This window comes from Delphinapterus leucas, chromosome 11 (genome assembly GCF_059928025.1).
Source record: "Delphinapterus leucas isolate spDelLeu-1000000601 "Yukka" chromosome 11, BTC_Dleu_Yukka2, whole genome shotgun sequence".
Classification (NCBI taxonomy): Eukaryota; Metazoa; Chordata; class Mammalia; order Artiodactyla; family Monodontidae; genus Delphinapterus; species Delphinapterus leucas.
Genome location: NC_143139.1, coordinates 96,958,262 through 96,975,751, shown reverse-complemented (window position 1 = coordinate 96,975,751; position 17,490 = coordinate 96,958,262). Strand labels below are relative to the sequence as shown.

General features: G+C 50.1%; 1 protein-coding gene across 1 annotated transcript in view; it reads left to right on the top strand.

Annotated features, from left to right (window-relative positions):
- EFCAB6 (EF-hand calcium binding domain 6) overlaps positions 1-17,490 on the top strand; it is a 215,550-nt gene that overhangs the window by 150,712 nt on the left and 47,348 nt on the right. Inside the window, 2 exon segments of the mRNA XM_022596843.2 lie at positions 8,287-8,472; positions 13,368-13,523. Of these exon segments, the coding sequence (XP_022452551.2) occupies positions 8,287-8,472; positions 13,368-13,523 (342 nt within the window).

The following is a 17,490-nucleotide window of genomic DNA, read 5'->3' as shown; positions in this document are numbered from 1 at the left end:
GGAAGAGCAGGAAGCTGTCATGGTGGGAGAGAAGCTGAAATTGTTCCAAAGGTCCCGATGGGGAAGGAGGGCTGCCTGACCCACGGGCCAGGAGGACGGGTGAGGCATTCTCCAAGCAGTGCCTGGGCTCCAGGCTGAGGAAGGAAAGGTGAGGCTGATCACCTGGCCACAGTCCTCCCTTTCTGGCAGTATTAACGAGTCATTCAGAAACAACAAAATGTGATGTGGGTCAAGCCATGCTTTAGGAAGCCTAGTCAGGAAGCAGTTCAGAAAAGGGGTTGGTGGGGTGTGGGCTTCGGGAGACTGTGGTCTCCATCAGGGAGGGATGGGGCAAGCTGCAAGAATGAGGGGTGTAGGAGTCAGGTGTCCCCATGAGGAAGGAGAGCATGCTTAGCCCTCTTCCCGATGGGGGACAGAGCAAGGTTCCATGTTCATGGGAGGGAGACACTCACTGTTGCTTTTGGCTAAAGTTTCTTTATACATGTATTAACATGATTAAATACACAGATATCTACCCTGTGCTGAAAACTGTTTGAGATGAGAATTTCATCTACTTTTGTTTAGCCGGCTGTTTGCCGTAGATGGTGAGTGGTTGAGAGCTCTGCAGCCAGACATGCCTCCACCCCTTATAGCTGTGTGGCCCCTGTCAAGTTACTTAACTTCTCTGTGCCTCACTCTGCCCTGCTGAGTTAGCTCAAGTGGTGTATGGATCAGGGTAGGCTGGCTGCGGTAACAGACAAGGCCAGCATCCCAGGGGCTTGCCCCATAATGATGTCAAAATGTAGTGTGGGTGTTGGGGAGCTCTGTTCACAGTCATTCAGGGACCAGGAGTCCCACCACCCCTGGATCTTATGTGTCTGCCAGCAGAGAAGGGAACAGAGTACAGAGGACCCTCTGGTCAGCTTTGTAAGGACCAGGCCTGGAAACATGGCCATCACTTTGCCCAAATTCTTTTGGCTAGAATCCCTTGATGGCTGCACCCCTGCAAGGGAGGCTGGGGGTAGCAGAAGTCTGCAGGGGGATTGCGCTATTAATCAGAGGCCGGGAGGCTGCTGTGCCCTGGGCTGGAAGAGCAAGCGGGGGAGGTTACACAGAGATGAGGGAGCTGCTCCCCACCAGCGACTGCAGGGCAAAGGGGAGGCCGTATTATTTGGAGACCAGGAAATTGCCTCCACTCCTGATGCTGTCTCGGAATTTGCGGGAACCTCGACTGCTGTGCTGAGCCGGAGCTACGGAGCCATGACAGCAGGTCCCCTGGGAACAGCCTGGCCCTGCCCTCTTCCCACCTCCAAGGGCACAGCTCCCTGGGCGCAGCCAGGGGGCAGCCGGGAAGTTGTGCAAAGGGCAAGCGCGGGGTCGAGAGCCACCAGATGAATGTCCAGCCAACGGGCAAAGGGTGTGTCACATTCCAGGGCTGCGGGGTCACCTGGGTGGCCAGGCAGGAGGGGAGGCTGCACATCAGCTGAACCACATCGTGAAGGGCCGGGCGAGGTGGGGACCCCATCCTGAAGGCCAAGTGTTTGGTGGGGCCACATCGTGAAGGGCCGGGCGAGGTGGGGACCCCATCCTGAAGGCCAGGTGTTTGGTGGGGCCACATCGTGAAGGGCAGGGCGAGGTGGGGACCCCATCCTGAAGGCCAGGTGTTTGGTGGGGCCACATCGTGAAGGGCAGGGCGAGGTGGGGACCCCATCCTGAAGGCCAGGTGTTTGGTGGGGCCACATCGTGAAGGGCCGGGCGAGGTGGGGACCCCATCCTGAAGGCCAGGTGTTTGGTGGGGCCACATCGTGAAGGGCAGGGCGAGGTGGGGACCCCATCCTGAAGGCCAGGTGTTTGGTGGGGCCACATCGTGAAGGGCAGGGCGAGGTGGGGACCCCATCCTGAAGGCCAGGTGTTTGGTGGGGCCACATCGTGAAGGGCAGGGCGAGGTGGGGACCCCATCCTGAAGGCCAGGTGTTTGGTGGGGCCACATCGTGAAGGGCAGGGCGAGGTGGGGACCCCATCCTGAAGGCCAGGTGTTTGGTGGGGCCACATCGTGAAGGGCAGGGCGAGGTGGGGACCCCATCCTGAAGGCCAGGTGTTTGGTGGGGCCACATCGTGAAGGGCAGGGCGAGGTGGGGACCCCATCCTGAAGGCTAGGTGTTTGGTGGGCCCACATCGTGAAGGGCAGGGCGAGGTGGGGACCCCATCCTGAAGGCCAAGTGTTTAGCGGGGAAAGAGGGAGGCAGGCCCACGTTCCAGAAAGATCACTCTGGCCACGGGGAGGAGGATGAATTGCCAGAGACGGGGAGGGAGGCACAGAGGTGAATTCAGGGCTGTCTTCCCTGGGTGGTGCCTGGCGGACTGGGATGGAAGTGACAGGTGTGAGAGAGATTTAGGAAGTGAACCCGCAGCTGAGGGGCTATGCTCTGAGGGGGCCTGCACCCTGGCCCATGGCACCCGGACTGAGCTGTGTGACCTTGGGCCAGTGGCTCACCTTCTCTGAGCTTCAGTAATCTCTCCAGTGGGATGGCAATGGGGACCAAATGATATAAAGAGGGTACCTGGCGTAGATAAGCATAAAAATTAGTAGCAAAAAGATCATATAGATTTGAAATTATTTTCTGATTACAATATTAATGCACACTCATTTTAGAAGACTCAGAAAATCCAGAGAAGCATAAAGGAAAAGAAAAGACAACAGCAAGAAAAAAGCCGTACCCCACTCAGCAGAGAGGATAAACTTGGTGGTGTGGTTTTTTTCATCCATTTTCTAGGCGTTTCCATGATATCGGTTAGCCGTCCTCACCCTCATTCCACCTCCTGGCCTGCTCCTCTCAATGGCTCAGCGTTTGCTGACCCTGACTCACCCTGGTCCACTCCCTCCAAGTCCCCGCCTGCCTTACGAAGCAGGAGGGCTAGGCGGCAAGGTGGTGGCCCGCGCCAGGCTGTGCAGGCACCAGGAGCCTCCTGCAGTCGCCCGTACAGGGGGAGGGGCATTCTCCCACCCGGCGGGAGTGACAGGGACCCCCGGCAAGGCAGGGAGCAGCTGGGGCCAACGTGACACTCTGCCAGCTCCCGGGGTCTGCTCGTGAGGCGAGGAAAGCCCCCGCCAAAACTGGGTAGCTGGAAGTGAGTAGGAAAATGACGTTCAGCTCTGTAGAAAACACAGAATTAGAAAATAGGGAGAATATAGACAAAACTTGTAGGCATCCATTGTTCACTCGACATTTACGAAGCACCTGTGAAGCGCACGCTTTCAGAGCTCCGGGTTAGCCTGGCAGGTCTTGTTTACGCTGGAAGTAAATTAGCGCATTAACTCCCACATCTCAGTGACCTGGCACGTGTGTGCTTAGTTCTTATTCACACGAAGTCTAGCATGTCGAGCGGCTCTTCTGGACGGTTTTCTTCCAAGTGGTGATTCGGGATCTGGCTTCCAGTTGTGGCCTCATCCCTCAGCAGGGTCCCCCGGGACCTGCAGAGCACAGGACCGCACACGGGCTTCGGCGGGCTTCGGCCCAGAAGGACACACTTCTGCCCACAGCCCGTGGCCCAGGGCCGGGCCGTGGCCCCAGCTAACTGCACAGGGGCGGACAGAGTGGGGAGCACATGCGTGTTAAGCGAGCCTGGCTCACTGAGGGTTAAAGGTACACAACCGTCAAGCCTGAAGGAGGCTGCTGTGAAAGGAAATCTGGTAACTGAAGCCAGGCAGGATCTTTTAGCACGAGATTTCAGGAGCAATGCATTTGGTTTTGGAGAGACTGCAGAGAATAAATTACAAGATGAAAGTGCATCCATCCATTCATTCATTCATTAGAGCAATCATTAAGCAGGATTTTCTTGAAACTTTCTAAGTTGCAAGCCCTGTGCTATATTGTGGGGTTCCAGAGATGAAGGAAGCCTCCACCCTCAGGTTGCTCACGACTCGGCCGGGAAGACAGCAGCTGCATGCCAGGAGGGAGAGGCTGGGCAGCCCGGGCTGTGGGTGTTCAGAGAGAGACCCCCAGGAGGTGCGATGCCTGAGTTGAGTCTTAAGAAACAGACATTAGCCAGAGGTGGGGAAAGGGGGTCCTAGTGAGCAGAGAGGCCCAGAGCCGGGGGAGTGGGAGGTCCCTGGGATGGAAGAGGAAGGATGCTGCTTCCATCAGAAGAGCCTGAGACCCAGAGCCTGCCGGGCACAGGGCACCCCAGGACCAGGGCACAGAGCTCTGGGGGACACGCCCTTCAGGGGCGCTCAGTGTCCTGAGCCCCTTCTGTAGCCTCGTTTCATTGGGTAGAACTCCGCTATTTTAGATCTAAAACAAACTTTGCTGAAAAACTATGAAGCCAGTGTATTATAAAAATGCACAGACGACTCAGGTAGGACAGCAGCAGCCTGGGAAACTTGCGTATAGATGCCGGTCATGTGCAACCAGCTGATCACGCAGACCTGGCAGAATGTTCGGGAGATAATTAATGCCCAATTTATGCAAATTTCTTGTTTGGATAGGTAAGTTGTATGTTAGTATTCCAATATAAAAGGCAAAGACTATTAAAAAGTCCCTGTGTCATGTGCATCGGCCCACGGGAAGACATATGACTCTCGGTTAACGTGAAGCTGGGTCATCTCTGTTGCCTCAACCAAGGCAGTGTCTAGAGAGAACCTACCCTGTGCCATGCTGGTGGAACACCTGGACCAGGAGAGCCTCTGGGTGGGAAAGGATTTGAAAAGGTTGAAGGAACAGTTCAGAAAAGAGAGGATCGAATGGGACGTGATGGTCGGGGATGAGTTAGAAGAGCTGCGCGTGAAGGAGGGACTAGCTGGACAGGCCCTTAGCTCCGCATAAAGGACACCTTCGTGACTAACGTCGTCTAGAACTACACTGGACAGTCCCTGAAGGAGAAGATTTCCCATCTCTGGCGTGGCTTCATCCAAGGCCAGACCGCCGCTTATTGGGGAGCGTAAGGGTGGGATTGTGGCCCTGGATGGGGATGGAGCCCATGGTGTCTCATCTGTGGCTCCACCAGGACTGGCTGCGTGTGCCATTGGGCACTGCCCCCTTAGGCAGCTGGACATTGTGTGCTCTGAAGGGCAGCTCTCTGAGCCATCGGACCACCCTCACAGATGGTCCCCGAGAGAATCCCTCTGTCCAAGCTGCGTAAGGACCACGTCTCCCTCTGCTGCGGGCCTGGGTCGTCAGTGGGGCTTGCACCAGACCCTCTGAATCTGGGTTCAGTGGTGCTGGAAGATTCTTCTGTCATTTATGTAAGAATCAACTGCTAAACTGAGCATGAAAGGGTAAGACTTTCACAGCACAGCAATCGATGTGAACATATTCAGATCATGTGTACAACCAAATTGCTGTGTGTACAATAGACGGGCAGAGTAATCTGATTATATCATAAATTAGTGGCCATTGCCATATGCAAATGCGAGTTTTTATGGGTCCTCTGTTTATGTGCACATTTTTCTTGGCATATCTGTTGCCGAACCCTTTTAAAATTCAACCTTTACAGGCAAGTTGATTTTTTTAAATGTGACACAAAGGATTATATGATGAAGGGTGAGGTTATGTAAGCTGAATTAACTCTCTTATTATTCACATTCATAACAATATTTTAGTTGCAGTTGTGCAATCTGGTCTTCTGTTCCTTGGAGATGCGAATAGAATGTTTATGATCTTTATTAATGAAGTAATTAAGAAGTGTCTTTCCATTCAGTTCAAGTGTCACGATTGAGAATTTGTTGTTGGGAATATCGTGAGCGTTGCCTGCGGGGATGGCAGGCCTTCCCTAGGGACACGTGCCCTTCACGTTCATTGCTCAGCAGCCAGGTATCGATAAGGAAGTTTTGCGAGGCATGTTGCTGGGAACTGTGGGTTCGCCCATCAAGATAAACGAGGCATGGGCTCTCCTCGAGAAACCCACCGTCAAGCAGGGAGGGAAGACACGGACTGAAGTGGGGGAAGCAGAGGTGAGATGTGGTTGAGCCTTTGGGTGGCGAATAGCAGTGGCAAACACCAGGCCCTGGTCCCAGCCTCCACCAGCGCTCACCCCGCTCCCCGGTCCTCACCACAGGCTACAGGGATCCAGGGGAGGCGGAGACACAGTGCTTTTGCCTCAGGACGAGAGAGAGGCCCCAGAAGAGGCGCCCTGCTGGCCAGGCCTTGCTTGTCAGGCGGGTGGTCTGTGCACGTTCTCTCAGGAGCGCCCTGTAGGGGTGGGGAGCCCCCTTGGGGAGCTTTCTTCTAGGGGTGTCTTTATAGAGTTGCATCACAGCAGCACTCTGGTGGCATCAGGCTGGTCACGGGCCTGATGCAGCTCAGGGAAAGACCCACGGCCCTGGGATCGCCCTAGGAGCTCAAGAAATGGCAACCCTCCCCTTTCCAGGTGCACTGATGGAGAACTAGACTCTCCTTCCTGCAGCTGTCCCGTCACCAGCAGTAGGAGAAGCCATTTGCTAGAGGCACTGGCCCTTCGTGCCGCCTGGCACATAAAGCCACTACAAGCCTCGGGCTTCCTCTGGTGGGTGGGTCGCTTTGTTTTGTTTTAGAAGGAAAATTCACTGACTAAAGGTAGAATGGTACTTTTGGGGGTTGCAGGCACTAAGGTCGAACTAATAGCGGACGCCTGGAAAGGTCTGGGAGGGCTTCCCAAACCCTTAGAAACAACGACGGCACTGGGGGCATGATTCCAGCCAGCAGGTCTCAGAGTGCCCTCCCCCTCCGTGCTGCAGGCCAGCAGGTCTCAGAGCGCCCTCCCCCTCCGTGCTGCAGGCCAGGTGAGGAAGCCGAGCCAGGCTGGGTGGCGGGACCTGGCCAGCGACTCGAGGCCGGTGAGCTGGCGTCTCAGACATCACTGCCCTCCCTGCCCCTCCGTCGCAGGAGGGGACTCTCCTCACCTTCTAGGAAGGAGTCCCTGATGAAAGCAGGCCTGGATGCTGGGAGGCAGGCGGAGGTGAGACGCGAGGCCCAGGGGGGCCGCAGGGGGAGGGGGTGGGCAGGGGGGCCTCGGGAACTTCTCACCCCTCGTCCTCCACCCAGCACCCCAGCCCTTGAGGACAGGAAAGTCGGGTAAATAAATCCGTTCTCCTCGTCGTTACTCAGTTGGGAGGGTCGCAGGGGACCCGGTGCTGGGGCGGCGGCCAGCGTGTGGTCCTGCAGCATCTGGCCGGCGGCGGAGAGCAGAGGGGGCCCTGCTTCACACAGGAGAGCCCAGGGCGCCTGGCTCCGTCCCACAGGCACCGACAGCAGCCGGATGCAGCGTGAAGCCCCAGACATTGTGCAAATACCGCCTCAGCCCTCGGAACGCTGAGTTCATCTGGGAAAAGCACAGCCGGAAATGCCATTTTTATCGGTTAGAGGAGGACCGAGATCTTTCCGTGAAAATAAATGCTTCTTTTCTTTAAAGAAAATTGGCAATTTGCCTTAAAAATTTTTATTGAAGTAATTCTTTTCTATTTGAATGATGTTGGGAGATAAAAATCCTCCATTATGCCTTTTTTAAAATGAATTACAATTTAGAAAAATCCCAATAATAGAAAATGACATAAAAGGTACATAACATAATCCTTATCTTGTTTTCCTTACTAGTCTCTCTCGTTGGTTGTGTGTAATTGGCATCTCTTCAAAGAGAAAATGGGGAATTGGAATCAAGTGGCATTCATTTATTTGAGTTTTAAGATTGAATATGCTTTTTTTTTTTTTTTTTTTTTTGCGGTACGCGGGCCTGTCACCGCCGTGGCCTCTCCCGTTGCGGAGCACAGGCTCTGGACGCGCAGGCTCAGCGGCCATGGCTCGCGGGCCCAGCCGCTCCGCAGCATGTGGAATTTTCCCGGACCGGGACACAAACCCGTGTCCCCTGCATCGGCAGGTGGACTCTCAACCACTGCGCCACCAGGGAAGCCCCTGAATATGCTTTTTGACGGATTTTCTTCTGAACCTTAGCATAGTTCCTCTTACATGTAGGTGCTCAATAAAAGACCGTTGAATTAAGGAAGGGTTGGTTTTAATTTTCCGTGGTCACGGTCGTATTTCTAACAGAATGACAGAGGATGAATCCGGTTGCTCTCTTGGGGTGGTCCAAGATCACCTTGTGTGAGGTGACCTTCCTGTTGATCGATGAGCCTGTGGATCGCCTGAGGGTCTTGTTACGAGCAGGTCCAGCTCAGGTCTGGGGTGAGGCTCAAGATCCTGCGTTCCTGACCCCCGGGGAGGCCGGTGCTGCAGGCCTGCAGAGCACACGGGGTGTGAGGAGCCAGGCAGATGGAGTGCAGACGGTGTTAAAGCCCTGAGCACCTCGCACTGGTGAGAGTTTTGTTTGTCTTTAAAGGTACGACACCGAGGGAAGAGGGCACATTACTTACCAAGAAGTTTTACAGAAATTGGGGGTTAACTGTTCAGTGGCTATTCATCAGCCCTACGCAGACGATTATTTCAACTTCGTGGGTCATTTCACGAAGCCACAGCAGGTGCAAGAGATGAAGGAGCAGAGCACGGAGAGGGCCGTGCCGGCCGGGTGAGTCTGTGAGCACACGGCCCGGGGGCCGGCGTCCGTTCCTCGTTGACCCTTGCAGCACTGTTTGTTCTGAAGTGGTACCTCCCAGTGCTGGCAAAGCTGCCGTGAAATTGTAATACTCGTTCACTGCTGTAGATTCTAGAAATCGGCGCTAAGTCACAAAGCTACAAAGGAGTTAAAGAGCTATAAGCCTACGCCACCCTACGCAGTCACACTCTCAGGTCACCCTTGAGAACTGAACCTTTGAGGTGTTTACTAACCTAAGCCCCTGGCCCCTCCTCTGGACAAGTAGAATGGAGGTTCCACGAGGACATGCCTGTCTCTACCTGGTTCAGAACAGTGCTTGACGCCTAGTAGGCACCCAGTGAGTATTTGTCCGGCGAATGAATGAAGGAACAGACACATTCTTTAACTCAACTTAACACAACTTTAACTTTGGGACTTTATCCCAAAGAAATAATGTGGAAGAGGCCAGCAGTTTAGCAGGTAGAAGGTATGACTTGCAGTGTGTTTTCAACAGCAGCAACAAAAGGACACCTGTCGGCTCCCCTGGTGGCGCAGTGGTTGAGAGTCTGCCTGCCAATGCAAGGGACACGGGTTCGTGCCCCAGTCCTGGAGGATCCCGCGTGCCGTGGAGCGGCTGGACCTGCGCGTCCGGAGCCTGTGCTCCGTGGTGGGAGGGGCCCCAGCAGTGAGAGGCCCGCGTACCACAAAAAAAAAAAAAAGAAAGAAAAGGACACCTGTCAATCCCAGATGAGGGCCTGGCTTACAGAGCGTGGCCCCAAGGAATATGAGATGGTGTATGCCAGTTTCAACCATCACCTCAGACACTGTGGGAATGTCTGTGATAGAAGGCTAACTGGCAATGAAGTTTTAAACAGTCTGTATAGGGACTTCCCTGCCGGTCCAGTGGTTAGGACTACACGCTTCCACTGCAGGGGGCTCGGATTTGATCCCTGGTTGGGGAACTAAGATCCCGAGTGTCCCGTGGTGTAGCCAAAATAAATAAATAAACAGTCTGTATACCATGATTGGAGCTACACCAAATGTACGTGCCTGTCCACAAGATGCTGTACAGAAGGTATCGTGTCGTATTTGGATGGTGGGACTGCGCGTGATTCCTTTCAAAGTTTAAAAATAGTCACTAATGAAACTAGTCACTAATGCCATATTTTAAAATTCTAAAACAATGGATAAAGAAAATGTGGTACATACATATACAATGGAATATTATTCGGCCATAAAAAAGAATGAAATATTGCCATTTGTGATAACACAGCTGGACCTTGAGGGCATTATGCCAAGTGAAATAAGTCAGACAAAGAAAGACAAAAACCATACGATCTCACTTATATGTGGAATCTTTAAAAAAAACCCAAGCTCATAGATACAGAAAACAGATTGGCAGTTGCCAGAGGTGAGGGTAGCGTGGGGTGCCAAAGTGGGTGAAGTGGGTCAAAAAGCACAACTTCCATTATGATAGAAATAGGTCCTGGGGATGTGATGTACAGCAAGGTGACTATCGTTAGTAATACTGTACTGCGTATTTGAAAGTCGCTAAGAAGGTAAATCTTAAAAGTTCTCATCCTATGGATGGTGATGGACGGTAACTATACGTCCTACAGTGTATACAGATATCAAATCATTATGTTGTATACCTGAAACTAATATGTTATATGTCAATTATGCCTCAAAAAAAAAAGGAACATAGGAGAAAATTTTGCCGCATTTGATGTGACCCTAAAGGGATGGGACAGACTTTCTCAATCAGTCTCGGTCCTGGGTGGCCGCCCACCACCACTCCCCAGGCCTGGGACCCTGCCCCCTGCTCCAGAGGCTTACCTCCCTGGCATTCTCATCTGTGTGTCTGTCCATCTCCTGTCTGTCACTTCACCTCTCTGTCCCCATCATCTCTGAATGAGTGAATGAGCTGTTGCTAAAGAATCCCCAGAGGAAAGAAGCACTCCAAGGACACAGGGATGAAATGTAATGGCTGAATGGGGTTTAAGAGAAGGGCAGTTTGAACACACCCCTGAATTATGTCTAAGTTACTGAGTTATAAAGCCCGAAGGCAGAGAATGGAGTTGGTGAAATTTCAAGTAAAAATGTGCGCAAGATTGGTATAAATATCAAATATGCCATAAAAGTAACAAAAAAGTGGAATTTATCTTTCCCAGACAGGGCTGGCCTCATTACCCACACGTGTCTTCCCTTCCCTCTCTCCTGCTACTTGTGAGTAACGAGGCTCTGGGAGGCATCTCATATCCTCAGCATCGTCCGCATGGTCTTTCTCTTCTTGTTTCTGTTTATCGTGCGATCGTGGATCTGTAGCTGGGAGAACTACGTGCCACTGGACGAAGCGTTTCAGATCATCAGGCTCCGAAAACTGATTCACACTCACCCGGTCCCCTCCCACCATCACGCTCCCTTACCAAAGAAATCAAGCCCGATGCGTAAAAATTCATGACCGGCTTCTGTTTCCTCAAAGATGTCAGATTGCGAAATTGTCAAGTCACTTTCCCCTTCAGGATGGCCCACTTTTCACTTTTGGTGTCAGTGGGTCTTCCAGATAACCCATCAGATGCAGTGTTTCCAGGACTTTTAACCTCCTCATTTATACTGAAGCTTTGATAAGATTAAGAAACAGGAGTCGTGTTCATTCAAGTGACTGAAATTTTATGTTTGCCTCTTAAATCTAAGAGGTTTAATTTTGTTTGAAATGGCCTGAATACATTTTAAAAATTCAGAAGAATCCTTTTCTAAACCCCTATTTATTTTCCAGAGTCAGACCAGCAATAGTGAACTAGCCGCGGAAGCTCAGCCGGCTGTTCTGAAATGCAAATTGCGAGACACAGGAGCAAACCCAGCCGGGCTGCACAGGGTCCTCGCCAGCGTGCCGGCCAGGCTGTGTGTGAGGGGCTCTGTGGCCGTCCACCGGCCATGCCACTGCCCTCTTCGGGCTTCCGTCTCGTTGTCCAGACCAGGGACCAGACACTGTGTGGGCTGACGCAGGTCCTGCCTGGCAGTGTGGCGTGATCAGAGCTCCGAATCCTCACTTATTCTGAGCACATATTTACCCTGCGAGGGAAATAATTACTGCCTGGAAACCAGTCCAAGAAATACTGAACGCCTCAATTTTCTAAAAATATGTATCTCAAAAAAAGTTTTGATTTTTTTTACACCTTCATTTGCTTTCATTTTGAAGGATTAAGTGGGATATAATAGTTGTGATCACGAGTAATCATGTTGTAGGATGGGACGGAATTCAAAGTACACCTGTGAGGGAATCCAGGGTGTTGCTGCCCTTGGGATACATTCCCCGGACAGTTACTGCAGCTCATTTGTATCAGCTTCTCGAAGACTCACACCAGCCAGCTCGGACCCGGAGGCCAGCAGGGGAGGGAGACGGTGACCCACGTAGCTTCAGGGTCCAAGCCTCCCTCTCCCCCCAAGTATTCCCTCAACTTCCCCTCTTCTGATTTCTGACTTCTCTGTTGCTATGGATTATTTTTTCCAGGCACACTCAAGGAACAGTTTGTGGATATGTATCCACAAATACATATCGGAGGTGGTAGACAATTACCAGCAAAGAGTTCGTGTTTGGAGTTTCTGGCATATCCTTTTCCCTGAGTAGGAACCTCACAGCCGAGCTCAAGTCAGACGGACACAGTGCTCAGTGTGGTAGGACGAGCTTCCTGGGACCTGGATGAGCGAGTTTATGGAATATAATCCATCCCCTGTAGGTCAGGTGTAAGACTGTTTATTCCTAAAATTGTCCACACTTTTTTATTCCCTTATCAATAATTTTTTTTAAGTCTGGGAAGAATTTTCCTGAAAGACTGAATCAGAAACTTGAACACATTCCTAAGAAAATCAGCCCTCGAGCACGATCAGGAGTTACAGCCGGACGCTGTCTCTATCCCAGCAGGGGAGAGCTGGCTGAGCCCAGGAGCTGCACAGGCTGGCACTGTCTTCTTCCTATAAAACGGGGATGATAATTACCCTCCTCCCTTGTAGGGCTTTTGAGAAAAATAAATGGGAGAAGGTACATAAAGACAGCACAGCTTCTGGTTTCCCAACTGAGACACGCAAATTATGGGCTGTGCTTCTTAAGGACAAAGGACCTGGACCCCCGCCCCCATCAGAGCTCACTGACCAGACTCTCTGCCCTCCTTGGTTCCCGCTCCTGCATTCCTGCCTCAGGGCCTTGGCGCTGGTTGTCCCTGGGCCCAGAGAGGTCTTCCAGGGGTAAATCCCCACTGGGTCCTTGACCTCCCTGCCATCTCTGCTCAAGTGTCACCTTCCCCAGTGAGGTCCCCCTGCACCCCCTACTGGGAATTGCAGCGCCCCCTACCATGGGCATTCTCAGCCCCGCTTATGGGGGCTCAGCTAACCCCTGACCCACTGTGCAGGGCACTGTTGTCTCCTGTTTATCGTTGGCCTTGCCCCAGGGAGAATGTAAATTCTTCTAGGGAGGCCTCTCTCATTCACTAGGTGTATCCTGACACCTAGAGCAGTACCTGGCACGTGATACGTGCTCAACGAGTCTGCATCAAGAGGATGGAGGTGTATTTCCCGTGTCTGTAATATCACTGTATTTTTAAATGTTTGGCTCCATTTTTAAAGTACCCATTCTAGTAAAAAGACAAGGTTGTAATTTCTCTAACATAGTTTTGCTAATGATAATAATAATAAAATGGTAATGATAAAAATGATTATTTTTTTCCAGAATACCTTTCAATGTAAATGTTACATCAAGGCTGCAAAGCATCTTCAAAATTCATTGTCAGATGAAGCATCAAATCATCACATTAGAATGATCATGGAACTCTTGCTTTAAAGAAATTATTTGTTTTCCCGCTTTTAGTGTGTGTCTCAAATGCATTCTCTTTCAGGGATAAGCTTAAGGACCTCTATCAAGATATCAGCAAAGCACGCATCAAACTAGATACATCCAAAAATGGCTACATATCCTTATGCAAGATGCAGAAGTTGCTGCAGGAGTGCGGCTGTCCTCTGAAGACAGAGGAGCTGGCCGATCTTCTAACCAGGTTTTCTACGATGAGGCAATACGTTTCTTACAGCACTGAAAATCAGGTTGCCGCATTGCTTTCGTGAATTTCTTCCTTTCCCGTCCACTCAAACAGCCTTTCGGCATTGAAATAACCTCCGTGCCACTAAAAACTCAGTCTCTATCTGTGTACAGAAGTAGAACTGTAGTGTTGTACTCATAGAACTTATATAATACTATAAACCAATGGGATCTCCATTTAAAAAAAAAAGAATGAATGAATCTTCAAATACTCCTCTGGCTGGGCTGCGTTCTAATGGGTTTGAGTCAACTCAAAGCAAAAAGAAAGCAACTTGACAAATCCATGACTTTTCCTGGTGTGTCTCAACAGCATAATCATCCTTTTTTAACATTATTTTCATTTCACCCACGTTATTCATGCACTTGGGCAGGAGTCAAGTTGTCCTGCAAGGCTTATTAAAAACAGCAGCCCCCTGCCCTGCTATCCTCCCCACCTCCTCCCCAGAGTCTATAACTTCCAATGCTTTAATTCATATCTTTTGGTACTTAACTCAGTAGTTCTAAGTGACAAACTTATACAGCTACTTCTTGATTTTTCACTTCTAGGCAGTGTCTATCAACTTCCTACCAGGAAGATGCAGATTTAACTCTTTTTCACCCATCACATAACCACCAACCACCTCACCCCGCAGCCTCCACCACCCCGTGGAGACACACGCAAACTTACCCCGTTGTCCCCCCATATTGCTGTGTCACAGTTTGGTGTAGTTCAATATTCAGGCTTTCTATTACTGTGACCAGCTGATCACTTTTCTTTTCCCGTAGAACATGCTGTTTGCCCTGGAGTTAATAATAATTTTTTCTGTTTGCTCAGTTTCCATGTAGTTCTTATCACTAATTAAACCCCCAACCCACCCCAGCTTGTGAAATCTCTTTCCAGTATGTTCAGACACCTCAGCTGATCTGTCAGCTTCATCTTCTTGGACGTCCCTTTTCACGTTCTTCAACTCTCAGAAATTTTCTTGATTTACTTCATTAAAGAGTTCCTCTCCTGTTTGTTTCTTTCTGAGCCTCCTGTTGTTACTGATTAGTGAGCCACCCAGAGTGTCCCCTTATATTTTAAGCCTTCCCCATCCTCCATCTCTTTTTCTTCTTGCTCCACCTTCTGGGAGACCTCCTCAGTTTTAGTTCGCAACCCTTCTTTTGAGATTTTTGTCTCTGCTAATCATACTTATCATATTTTAAATTGCCAGAACTTGTTTTGTTTTGTTTTGTTTTGCGGTACGTGGGCCTCTCACTGTTGTGGCCTCTCCCGCTGCAGAGCACAGGCCTCAGACGCGCAGGCCCAGCGGCCATGGATCACGGACCCAGCCGCTCCACGGCACGCGGGATCCTCCCGGACCGGGGCACGAACTCGCGTCCCCTGCATCGGCAGGCGGACTCCCAACCACTGCGCCACCAGGGAAGCCCCCAGAACTTGTTTTTATTCTCAGAATTTTCCTTTTCTATAGCATCCTGTTCTTGTTTCATGGATATACTAGTTCATGTCTCTGAAGATATTAAGAATAGATTTTTTTAAAGTTTTCTTCAATTGAGAAGTCTCTCCTCAGTGTTGCTTTTTTCTGCTCTCTTCCATGTTAGACATTTTCCTCAAAAATATGCTCCTATTAAGAATGAGATACTAAGAGATAGATTAAAAGTTCTGTACAGATGGGGAGAGCTAGTCAACTTCAGTTTGAACCGCTTTGGCAGGGTAATCTGCCAAAGAAGACTCCCAATGTCAGAATATTTAAAACTTTTCTTTTGGGCTGGTCAGATTTCCCAGGGATTAGGGTTGCCAGATAAGACATAGAGTGCCCATTTAAATTTGAATTCCAGATAAACAATATTTTTTTTAGTATAAGTATGTGCCATGCGATATTTGGTACATATTTATACTAAAAATTATTTTTGTTTATCTGAAATTCTAAGTTAATTGAGTATCCTTCTAGGCTTCTGTTTGTTTCTTTGTTTTTCTAAACCTGGCGACCCAACCAGAGAAGACTTGTTGGTCTCCTGCTGCCAGCACTCTGGGAGCTGACTGGGCACAGAAGGCTGGAAGTTTCAACAGTCAGCATGATAAGCTGAATAATGCCCCCAAAGATATTTAAGTCCTAATTCCTGGAACCTGTGAATGTCACCTTATATGGAAAGAGACTTTATGGATGTGATGAAGTTAAGGAACTTGAGAAGGGGAGGTGATCCTGGGTTATATGGGTGGGCCCAGTGTGATCACAAGTGTCCTTATAAGAGGGAGTCAGGGAGAGATTTCACCCAGAAGTGACCACAGAAGGAGAAATTGGAGCGATGTGGCCACAAGCCAAGGATCGCCAGCGGCCACCGGAAGCTGGAAGAGGCAAAGAACAGATTATCCCCTAGAGCCTCTCGGGGGAGCACAGCCCAGCTGACACCGTGATTTCTGCCCAGTGAAGCTGATTTCCAACTTCTGGTGTCCAGAACAGTAGGAGAATAGATGTGTGCTGTTTAAAGCCACCCACTTCGTGGCATCATGTTATAGAGTCACAGGAAACTAGTAGAGTCAGTATAAAAGCTTTCACTTAACTCCCCTCTTTTCATTAAGAACCCTCCCTGTTTTGAACTGTGACAAACACTTACCATCTGCAGAGGACACCCCTCCAGATCCTCCACTGTGTGTGGTGGGTGGGTGGGGGCCAGGCACCCAGCCTGGGGAGTCTGAGGAGGGGCACAGGGTCAAATTGCATCCCCCACAGGCTTTCAGCCAATCCTTCTCTTTTAACCCCACTTTCATTCCTACGTCTAGGTGTACCTGGAGCCCACTTCTGGAGGCTCTGAGGGTTTGCAGGGTGTATCGGATACCCTTCCGTGTTCCTTCTGTTGGTTCCAGGAGGAGATTTCTTGAATCTGACACGTCTGTTCTCCCTCATCCATCAAATTCCCAGCAGCTGTTGTGTTCTTCCACTTTCTCTCCGTCCTTCGTGTTTTCTGCTGGTGTTCTGCAAACTCCAGCCAGCATCAGAAACTGGGCTTGCTGGGCCCCTCCCTCGGGCTCTCTGACTTAGCAGGCCTGGGAATCTGCATTTCCAACGAGGCCCTGGGTGATGCTGATGCTGCTGGACTAGAGCATCCCAAGAACCACTGTCTGACGCCTTTTAAAAACGCCTTCTTCTGTCACTTTAGAAGGAATGGAGCTAGTTATGTGCATTCAAGCCACTTTAACTGCAAGTCCTATCCTCTTATAATTTTAAACCCAAATAACTCAGAGTTGATTGGTCCTCCTCGGACTGCTTTTGCATGCAGTTTCTGACCTGTGGTGTCCCTTAGCTGTGCTGGCTGGAAGCTCTATGACTAAGTGCATGGGTCTTATGTTCCTCTCTTTGTGAGGTGAGGATACTAGCACCCCTCCCCTCCCTTTAGAAAATGTTAGCGGTTGCTCTAGGGTTTGCACTGCACATGAACAGCTAGCCTAAGTCCACTGTCAAATAACACATTAAACACATTGCTACTTCACGGGAGGCGCAGGCGCCTTATGACAAACTAAGTGTCCCTGAATCCTCTCCTGTCCCCTGTAACATTGCTCTTACTCATGTCACTTTTCCATTTGCTGTAGTCACCCAATACATTGTTATTGTTACTTTGAACAATGATCTATTAGATCAACTAAGAATAAGAAGAATAAAAGATATTATTTTACCTTCATTTATTCCTTCTCTTATGCTCTTTCTTCCTTTAGGTAGATCCATGTTTCTGACCCGTCTGATTTTCCTTCTCTCAGAAGAATGTGTTCTAGCATGTTTTGAAGGGCAGGGTGGCTGGTGATGAATTCCCTCAGTGATTGTTTGTCGGAGAAGGTATTTATTTCTCCTTCACTTTTGAAGGATAATTTCACTGGTTATAGAATTCTAGGTTGGTGATTTTTTCCTTTCCACACTCTAAATATTTCAGTCCACTCTCTTCTTGCTTGCATG